The sequence below is a fragment of the Mya arenaria genome, chromosome 9 (genome assembly GCF_026914265.1).
Source record: "Mya arenaria isolate MELC-2E11 chromosome 9, ASM2691426v1".
Taxonomy (NCBI): Eukaryota; Metazoa; Mollusca; class Bivalvia; order Myida; family Myidae; genus Mya; species Mya arenaria.
In genome coordinates, this window is record NC_069130.1 from 54,055,122 (window position 1) to 54,066,526 (window position 11,405).

Below are 11,405 nucleotides of genomic sequence, written 5' to 3' on the forward strand. Positions count from 1 at the left end.
AGTCATAACTATCGCAAAGAGGAGAATTATTGTGCAATTTACGCTCGAGTATCACTCAAGCTACTGCTTGACATGATCTTCAAGAGATAAATACATAAATACAAACCTTGATCTTCGATCACTTTAACAAGTGGATAATGCTCAAAGATAATTGAACTCTCTGCTCAAATAGTTCATCTGGTACGAGTTATAGTACTAATACATTTAATGTAACTTCCTAGAACAAGATCATCTACCTCCAAGTTGAATATAAGTTTATAACAATAGATAAAGGAGATAAAGTAAATGTATACATACATGCTATGGTTTACAGTAAAAGTAATTAGTAGCCTTGATCATTTAAAAAAAAAAATCTAAATAACCCTTAAAGGCGGGAAACAATGACTGAGGCCCCCAAGAAACATATTAATTTGATTGCATTATTCTGTTTAACTTAAATGATAAAAATGATTTGAGTACAAACTTTTTTTATAAGACTTTATAAATGGGGTTATCAATTATTGCTACTAAGTCACAAATTCTCCAGTTTCGTTTCGAAAGCATATCAAATATAACATTGCATGCTGGGACGTTTCCAGTGAATCACATGTTGTCAATGGCAACAAACGTGCGTCATGTTTCGGAGGATTTCGGCGGTCTTTTAAAAGGCCACACCCATTCAGAAACTCACCATGACACTTATTCACACGACGACATATCTAAGTCTTGTATAAGTTTTATGCAAATAATAAAATACACTTGAAATTTGCTCAAGTATTTGAATACCAATAGTCCCTGCGTTTGAATCGTTATGTTTTAACAGGGAAATATCGTATTGAATTTGAGAAGTGAATGTGTGGTGATTGAGAACACGGGTCATAGTGTTAATCGCCGTACATTATCCGTACTTTAGTGTTTGTCCTACATTGTCAGACAATCAGGGACGCTAGATTTTTGAAATGTTCAGTTTCTTATTAGTGAAGAATCTTTACTTATTGCTAAAGACAACTCTTTATGAATAAGTAAATTGCTATAACTGCGCATGCGCATATAGTCCCGCTAACTGCCTGCAAATGCAAAGGCACGATGTTAGTGTCAACGCTGATTTAAATGACGTCACACTATCTTGCAGTGATTGACAGATCTTTTAGACAGGCGCACGGATTAATTTTAAAGCTGATGCCATTTGGGAGGGTCTAATTCTAAGTCGGTAAGAATTAATTCAGTATTTTTTTCGTGAATAGGATTCCAGGGTCGCTTCGCTGCGCTCCTCTTCCTTAGGCTACTTATTCACGAAGAAATACTTTAACGAACTCTAATCTATACTTACTGGCGTGCGCTGGCATATATTAAATTCTTGACCCGACTTATTTCAATCGATATTACGGTTAAATAGGACTACGCCTGGTCCAGTTTGTCTATGGTTATTACGTCAATTTATAATCTACATTAGTCTTCATTCTTTGTGTAAATATATACTCACCAAAAAAAGAAACGATACCGTATAAATACTTCAATTATTTCTTTAAAAATAAGTAAATATCCTTAAAAGTTAACTAAAATTAAGTGGTTATAGTTCGTACATGTAAATCATAGGGATTAGCTAAATTCATTGAAGCATTTAAGTAAACGACATTTCTTTAGATTTTCACGTGCTGCACGGGGTACGAGGTACATGGTACATGTTGAGTTAAAGTGAATATTGATTTGTGTAAGGGTTGAAGTACAATTGAATAAAAACACATTAATTATCCGGTTTCTTTCGTAACAAGTATGCCACGTTTGTCAACTAATGAACGTAATCGGGCTATTGGTATGCTACAGGCAGGTGTACGTCATAGTGACGTTGGTGCACGTTTCGGTGTGTCGCGTGTGACAATATCTCGTCTTGCGGGTCGTTATCGAACACATAGCACAGTTAATGATCACCAAAGATCTGGCAGCCCGCGAGTAACGACCCCTGCGCAAGACCGCTATATGAGGGCGTCACATCTACGTAACATATTTTAGCCGGCAACGACCACCGCAGCTATAACACCTGGACGTACCAATGCCAGGATATGTGCTCAAACGGTGAGAAATAGGCTTGCCGAACATGGACTTAGGGCTAGACGCCCACATAACGGCCCGTGCCATACAGCCGAACGTCGACGTAAACGTCGGGATTGGGTACACCAACATCACCGTTTGACTCAACAACAGTGGAACACCGTGTTATTTAGCGAAGAATCATGGTTTTACTTGGATCACGCTGATGGACGCATACGTTGCTATAGACGACGCAACAAACGTTTTTCGGACGCATGTGTACGTCAGAGAGATCGATTTGGGGGACCTAGCGTTATGGTATGGGGTGGAATATCATTTCATTCTCTAACCCATTTAGTGAAAGTGCAAGGTAGGCTAACAGGACAACGATATCGAAATGAGATTTTGGAGCCAGTTTTTGCACCATTCATCAACGCCAATCCGAACGTCACTATGTTTCAACAGGACAACGCTAGGTGTCACACCGCTCGAGTTTCAACCACCTACCCTCAAGATAAAAATATCTAAGTTCTTCCATGGCCTGCATTCTCACCTGACCTGTCTCCAATCGAGCATTTATGGGATGTCTTGAAATGCCGTGTTCGACAGCGTAATCCTCAAAACGCTAATGAGCTTGCACGTTTTGTGCACGAAGAGTGGGCAGCGATATCACAGGAGACTAATTCGCTGAATGCGACGTCGCTGTATTGCAGTTAGAGACGCACATGGTGGACATACCAGATACTGATTACTTGTGAATTGAGTTTTCGCATTATCGTTGTTACAGCAGCAAATAATCTGCCAGTATTGATAGTTTTCTACTAATGTTATGAAATTTTATTTAAATGGTTGTTAAATATTAAATTTAAAAAACACATTTCAGACAAGTGTCATAGAGAGAAGAAATAAAGTGTAAAAGTGTCCAGGTATCGTTTCTTTTTTGACTGAGTGTATAATGGGAAATGAAATGTTTTAAGTCAAGAAGTAAAATATTTTATTAATTCGAGATAATGAATTTGTTCATGCACTGAAGATGCATTTTGACTAATCTTTGAACTCAAACGGAATGCAAACATATTAAGTTTGTAAGTAATGGAGGCTTAATTGTCAGAAGATAATAAAACAGCTAGTAGAATCGAGATTTCCTCAATCCGAAAAAAACTGAACCTCTTTGCGATCCATCTTGGCGTCTCGTTTTATGCATGCTGCCCTAAACAGAATACAATTTTAACTGTTTCAAATTGTCTAGAGGATTAAATGTTTTTTTTTTTCCATAAGCATTTAGACTGAAAGTTAATATTTAGCTTTTCTTTCTATTTAGAATTAAATGCGAAACTGATGTTATTATCGGGGCGTGAGCGCAGTTGGGTTTGTTAAAGTGTGTGAAGTCCGACTGCGTTCTACCTCGATAGTGACATGACTCAAGGCGTTTATTACTTATGCTAACACCAATAGTTCATTCTTACTTTCCATAATAAAAAAGTACTTAATTTCATGTAAGGAAACCTTACAGTATTTTGCCTTTACACGTTCTGTGAAAAGAACGACGCCGAGATGAAAGAAGAAATATCACCAATATTGAAAACGCCTTTGGTAGTTCTGACTAACATTTTTTCGAGCGAACATATGAAACAAATGGTAATAGATGTCATCGCAGTAAACGTATGCTTAAGACGAATACTATTGCATTCGTAGTATTGATAGAGTCAAATGTTGAAACTTGAATTTTCTATTAATAGTTGATCGTTAGGATGTGTTATTTTATCGTTGATGAAATTGCCATGCATCATCATACTGTTACGTTATGATTATTTTTGAAACAGTTAAAACTGTTGTGTCAAAGAGGAACGGAAGACATCTACCCTGAACGTTATCTAAACAAAACAGAAATAACTGTTTTATTACCTGATCAAATTTGTATTTTTAAGTGTTTAAATCATTACAAGACGGTAAAAATGTATCGCCTGAAAATAACATTTGAAAATTCCAATAAAGTCATTGCCCGAGATGGTAATACTGTTGAACGGAGAAGTTGAAACATAGAGAAATTGATTGATTTCATGTAAAACAGCAAAAGACAACAGAGTTGTATTTATATAACAAATCGGATAGTTATCAAAAATATTTAGTTTACAATAGCTCTTTGACATATCATAAAATGCACCAGATTCCGGCGTCAATACAACCGTATCGTAGCTATTTCACTGAATATAATACTGTAATTATGTATAAAGGGTTCACAGTCCATACGTTGGCAGTGTAATAAAAGATAGAAAACGCAAGTGCAAGTAATTTTTTTATTGGTCATTAGGATGTTTGTTCACATGGTTTTGTTAAAAACATTTGTGGCAAGTATTTTTGTATTTATTATTTCTTTTATTCCCTTGCGTATCGTACCCTAAAACATAAGCTTCAATGACTGTGTCGATTATCAATGAAACACTTACTAGTAAAGGATCCGTGAAACTAAGCCGTTTCAATAGATTCAGATGCAATGGAAATTCACTATTCTTAATCATCAACATCGTTGGAAATTTCGAAAGTAAAATGTATAAAAAACTCTGTATCGTCAAATATGCTTTATTCAGACGATTGTTTGCCTAATCCTATTTGTGTTTTGCTGTATAAATATGGTATACTATATGCATGTTGTCCGGATTAACTGTCCGCATGCGCTGTCCACATTTTAAAATGGAAACTTCATTCCTTCTGTTTGCGAAAATGATACAGTAACTCGTTAGTTTCAGTGAAATAACATCTGATAATAAAAAAGTAATAATATTTAAAAGTCCCAGACAAGTTCACGTTCACAAATACCTTGCGATCTTTAGATTAGGTGCATATGAACTACCGAGACATTCTATGTTTATAATTTCCTTCATAATGTTTTCTTTAACTAATTGATTAATGTTTTGGGTGCAAAGCAATGTCCTCAAACTGCAATAAATCAACCTCTTCGAAAAGGTAATTTAATTGGCGTTTCGTCAAAAGCTTTTAGTTACACGGTGTGCTAGGCTGCTACTCGAATCATTATTGTAAAGACTCCTTTAGAAAAGAGGCATAATTATAATAATATTATCGGAAAATATATCTCCGGATCGACAACTTAGACCCTCGGGCACGTATGGGTAGCCGGTTATGAGGCTAGCCGAGTTGACAACAATGCAGCGTGCCAGAGGGTAGGATTCTTTTTTATCCGGATCGGAAACACATTCCATTTTTGTAAAGATAGACGCAAACACGCAATTGTGTACATTTCACCGATCAGCATCGACGACGATGGGTCGTAATCTAGTTCTATAGCGTCGTCAAACGACGCTTTTTGAATTAATTTACTTCGTTTTCGTTTGGCAACGCTATGCATTCAGCTGCATAATATTAGATGTCATTATTTACTTTTCATTATGTATATTATTTCATTGGTCATGATTGTATTATGTTTGAGAGTCCTTTTTTGTTTTCATCTGCACATTAGCTTTTAATGAATAGCCTTGAAAGTTTGTGTAACCGTTCATTTGCTAACTTGTGGATAAGTTTAACCCTTTTGCACCTATATACCGCACGCTATTAAGAAGACGATGTCCTTGGTAAAAAATATACAAAAACAGAATATCGCCCGAAACCCTCGTGATTAATACTACGTATTGGTGCTAAAGCGCTCGTTTATCATACTACTAGCTTGAGCTGTGGGTGCAATAACTATTACTTGCCATTTATATTAAAAAAAATACGTCTATTGATTGTTTGTTATATGATTAGCCTTGAAAGTTGGTGTAACCGTTCATTTGCTAACTTGTGGATAAGTTTAACCCTTTTCACATTTATACCGCACGCTATTTAGAAGACGATGTCCTTGGTAAAAGAATATACAAAAACAGAATATCACCCGAAACCCTCGTGATTAATACTACGTATTGGTGCTAAAGCGCTCGTTTATCATACTACTAGCTTGAGCTGTGGGTGCAATAACTATTACTTGCCATTTAAATTAAAAAAAAATACGTCTATTGATTGTTTGTTATATGACTAGCCTTGAAAGTTGGTGTAGCCGTTCATTTGCTAACTTGTGGATAAGTTTAACCCTTTTCACCTATATACCGCACGCTATTTAGAAGACGATGTCCTTGGAAAAAAAATATACAAAAACAGAATATCACCCGAAACCCTCGTGATTAAAACTACGTATTGGTGCTAAGCGCTCGTTTATCATACTACTAGCTTGAGCTGTGGGTGCAATAACTATTACTTGCCATTAAAAATACGTCTATTGATTGTTTGTTATATGGAATTCAATACAGTATAAAACTATTCATTTCTTAACACATAATTGATGTTTATTATAATATGAAGATACTTCATATCACCCTCACGTTCTTCTGACATGAACGCATTTATGCAGAATGAAATACATTAATATAAAAGGTACACAACATAATCATGCATTTTATTTTCTGAAATTTGATAGCCGTTTATTTTCCAAGCTGCAGCAGTTGGGGTCCGTTTAACATTAGTAACAGACCCTGTTACATTGGCAGCGCTCATTTTATATGAATCACTGTGGTGATTGGCTAATGTCTAGTTAACCTTACAATAAACCAGCAAGGTTAATAAGAAAAAAATAGGTTTGCCTAAAATCATCCATAAGTGAGTTAGGCACTAAACGGGAGAAACGGATAATTTCGGATGGTGGAGAGTATAATGGCATATTGACACCGGATGGTGGAGAGTATAATGGCATATTGACACCGGATGGTGGAGAGTATAATGGCATATTGACACCGGATGGTGGAGAGTATAATGGCATATTGACACCGGATGGTGGAGAGTATAATGGCATACTGACACCGGATGGTGGAGAGTATAATGGCATATTGACACCATTGGACTATTCTTTTGCTATCTACTGCTATGACAAAAACTAAACAATAGATTACTTTTACAACAAATAGTCTAATTTGAAATAGTCAAGGGTTTAAGGTGTTGGAAAAGGGGCGAGAAGGTATATGTTGGACTGAATATACGTTGGACAGACACCTGATAACACTATATAATACCATAACATTACAGATAGTACGGTTGTTGCCTAGCTATGGAAGTCACACGTTTGGAAATCCGAGGCAGACTACTATCTTTAGACAATAAGCTGCAAACATTTAAAACTTTACCAAAATGATACAACAAAATATAAGCACATTACAATGATATAGAACACTTACATTGCGATGACGTCTCCAAAGCGAGCGACAGGAGAGTTGCAATCAAAGTTCCAAGAAATATGGAAGTTGTCATTGTTCTGGTTTCCTGCAAATTAAAAGAACATATAGGAGCATGTGTGGCCAATCTCTCAGTTTGACATTTGTTTTACAGTATGAAATTTATTAAACCTTCAATACACTTTACATACCTGGAAATTTATTTATTAATTGTTACTCGACGAGCGAGTCGTATAACGTTGTAGCTTCAATGATCGTGAACACCGCATATAACTTTTCTGACTTTAGTAGCTATGCAAACGCATAACATTACTATAAATTATGACTGAGAATTTAGATTTATAAAATATTGAGTATGTAAACCTATGAAATTGAACATAAATATGCACACAATTAATTAATGTCAGATCTCCAAAGATATACAATAGTTCATGGAACAATTTAAAATATTTCAAATGCAAACAATATTGGAAAATAACACATTGTTGAAATAAAAGTTGTTCGGCACATAAATATTAAAATGTAAATCATCAAAAGGAACACAAATATTGTTACATCTCCTGCTGCTAAAACCACATAACGCATTCGAAAACCTTCAAACCATACTTACGTTAACAAATGTTCAACAAATGATCACTTTAAACCAATTATCTTAAACAAATTGCCATTATCGTAAACAAATGGAATATAACTAAACGGTTACTGTTAAGTATCTGATATTATGCCGCCTCTCTGGTAAATTAAATACTGTTAAACAATTCGCGCACGCCAAATGGTCACGTGGTATACTTTTATTGGGTGCTCAGAACTGTAGTCTGAATAGAACTCCGATGAGATAATATTCGTTATTGGCATTCATTAATTTTTAATCAAAATTCATTTTCAAATACAATTATAATTAGGAACTAATTATATCGTACTTTGACGTTAAAAAGAGAATGAATGTTTAATTGCTTAGTGATATCAATTGTAATGTTGGAAAAACATTATTTGCGTCAGCATAAACTATATGAAATAAATTTTGTTTGATTGTAATCCCCCGACAAACCCATTCTCTTCATCATATTTTGTTTTCAAATCAATTTCAGGCCTTTATTTTTATGTAATATTTAGATGACATGAAGAAAGATTTTTATGATTAAGAATGTGCGGAGTGAGAAATGGCATTGGCTACCAAATATCTCGGCATAGTAACACAGCTCTGTTGCCAATTAAAGGAATGGCAACTTTTCAAATAAATAATGATCAGAAAAACACCGCGATAGGATAACATTTTTCTCCATTTGTTAAATATAAAATTAAGATATCAGCTTTTGGAGATGAAATCTTTCCAAATTATGCTCTCATACCACTTATGTTTTGCATAAATTACTTAAGCAACTTTGTTTGCATGAATTACTTAGAAGTTGTACTTCAAATTCCAAATAGTATATTTCCCAAAATGGAGGTGGTGTCACTAGGTTCTTTGTATCCTTTTGGGCCCTTCTAATGGCAGGATACGAGATCAAGGTTGAAGTCAAGTGCAGTGTAGTGACACAAGACGAGGCCATGGATGAAGTCAAGTGCAGTGTAGTGACGCGAGACGAGATCAAGGTTGAAGTCAAGTGCAGTGTAGTGAAGCGAGACGAGGCCATGGTTGTCGTCCGGATCCGTGTCACGGCAGGAGACGAGATCAAGGTTGAAGTCAAGTGCAGTGTAGTGACGCGAGACGTGATCAAGGTTGAAGTCAAGTGCAGTTTAGTGACGCGAGACGAGATCAAGGTTGAAGTCAAGTGCAGTGTAGTGACGCGAGACGATATCAAGGTTGAAGTCAAGTGCAGTGTAGTGACGCGAGACGAGGCCATGCTTGAAGTCAAAAGCAGTGTAGTGACGCGAGACGAGGCCATGGTTGAAGTCAAGTGCAGTGTAGTGACGCGAGACGAGATCAAGGTTGAAGTCAAGTGCAGTGTAGTGACGCGAGACGTGATCAAGGTTGAAGTCAAGTGCAGTGTAGTGACTCGAGACGAGGCCATGATTGAAGTCAAGTGCAGTGTAGTGACACAAGACGAGGCCATGGATGAAGTCAAGTGCAGTGTAGTGACGCGAGACGAGATCAAGGTTGAAGTCAAGTGCAGTGTAGTGACGCGAGACGAGGCCATGGTTGAAGTCAAGTGCAGTGTAATGACGCGAGACGAGATCAAGGTTGAAGGCAAGTGCAGTGTAGTGACGCGAGACGAGATTAAGGTTGATGTCAAGTGCTGTGTAGTGACGCGAGACGAGATCAAGGTTGAAGTCAAGTGCAGTGTAGTGACGCGAGACGAGGCCATGGTTGAAGTCAAGTGCAGGGTAGTGACGCGAGACGAGGCCATGGTTGAAGTCAAGTGCAGTGTAGTGACGCGAGACGAGATCAAGGTTGAAGTCAAGTGCAGTGTAGTGACGCGAGACGAGATCAAGGTTGAAGTCAAGTGCAGTGTAGTGACGCGAGACGAGGCCATGGTTGAAGTCAAGTGCAGTGTAGTGACGCGAGACGAGGCCATGGTTGAAGTCAAGTGCAGTGTAGTGACGCGAGACGAGATCAAGGTTGAAGTCAAGTGCAGTGTAGTGACGCGAGACGGGATCAAGGTTGAAGTCAAGTGCAGTGTAGTGACGCGAGACGAGGCCATGGTTGTCGTCCGGATCCGTGTCACGGCAGGAGACGAGATCAAGGTTGAAGTCAAGTGCAGTGTAGTGACGCGATATAAGGCCATGGTTGTCGTCGGGATCCGTGTCACGGCAGGAGACGAGATCAAGGTTGAAGTCAAGTGCAGTGTAGTGACGCGAGACAAGGCCATGGTTGTCGTCCGGATCCGTGTCACGGCAGGATACGAGATCAAGGTTGAAGTCAAGTGCAGTGTAGTGACGCGAGACGAGGCCATTGTTGTCGTCCGGGTCCGTGTCACGGCAGGATACGAGATCAAGGTTGAAGTCAAGTGCAGTGTAGTGACGCGAGACGAGGCCATGGTTTTCGTCCGGATCCGTGTCACGGCAGGATACGAGTTGGCATGCGGGGTTTGTAGCCGTTCAGGTCCTGAAAACGAAAGCAGATAAGGCAATGGTTGCCATTTAGGGACATGTAACAGACCAAGATTGTGGTACAGGGCCATGTAACAGCAGCAGGCGAGACCAAGATTGTCGTCCAGGGCAGTCATGTAACAGTAGCAGACGAGACCACGTTTTTTTAAGCGGGGACGTGTAACGGCAGTTGCCAAAGACAGGACTGTCGATGGGGCCATGACATATATCACAGTTACGATGCAGGGCCATGTAGCGGCGGGTTCAAGTGATGACTTCTGTAAAAATGTGATTTGTTCAGATCATGTTTCAGCAGGTAGTGACTGATCAGACTTCCTGGACTGCGGTGCATGTGTCACTGTAGCAGACAGACATGCAAAATGATACATGACTTCAAACAAAAATAAGTAAATATGTTATGCACATATTTTTGTAATTTTACACAAACAAATGTTTTAACGCATTCAAAAAATTTCAATGATTTTTTTTAGCTTCTAATACTAATCAAACTGAAAAAGACAATGTTCAGAAATTATGCATACAACAGCAAAAACATGTTTTGAAGTTATATATTTATCTGATAAGCATCAATGTATGATTCAAATATTTATTCAATTTTTCATCAGGTATAAATGTCCACCAGACATTTAACTTATAAATCATTAGGATATAAGGAGAAAAAACAGTATTTCTGTATTCCTTACAGACCTACAGAGATACATTGATTCAATAAAAAAACTTTCTAACAAAAGATCATTGAAAAGTCAACATTCAGCTTATGTTACGTGGAAAAGAATGCTTCGGTGTTTTAACAATGCAAAAAGTATCTGAATACGTCGACAAGTAAAGAAGTTATTAAATAAATATACGAACTTCTCAAACAACCCTCCTTATTTTTAAAAGTAAATAATTGTTTAATAAATTCAATTTGAAATGTTTGAACTTTTCTAAGTAATAATTTGATTCTTTAGAAATAAAAATTGAAGATAAACATTGTTTATTTATAAGAATTTCTATCTAGCTATATACTCAGTGGGTTATAGTTTTTATGTTGTGCAGGACAAAGAACCACGTGTATAAAACTGCTCAAAACAGGGTAAGCTGAACTTAAAAATTCATTGTATAAACATTTGTTGATACAGGAAAAAATAACCT

General features: G+C 37.3%; 1 protein-coding gene across 1 annotated transcript; it reads left to right on the plus strand.

Moving 5' to 3' along the window:
- Positions 1-8,708: 8,708 nt before the first annotated feature.
- LOC128246186 (uncharacterized) lies at positions 8,709-10,286 on the plus strand. Its single transcript, XM_052964376.1, has one exon. The coding sequence runs from the start codon at positions 8,709-8,711 to the stop codon at positions 10,284-10,286; it is 1,578 nt and encodes a 525-aa protein (XP_052820336.1).
- Positions 10,287-11,405: the final 1,119 nt, after the last annotated feature.

Bases quoted from the DNA above. Each gene is read 5' to 3' on its own strand.
- LOC128246186 (XM_052964376.1), top strand. From the start codon at position 8,709: ATGGCAGGATACGAGATCAAGGTTGAAGTCAAGTGCAGTGTAGTGACA.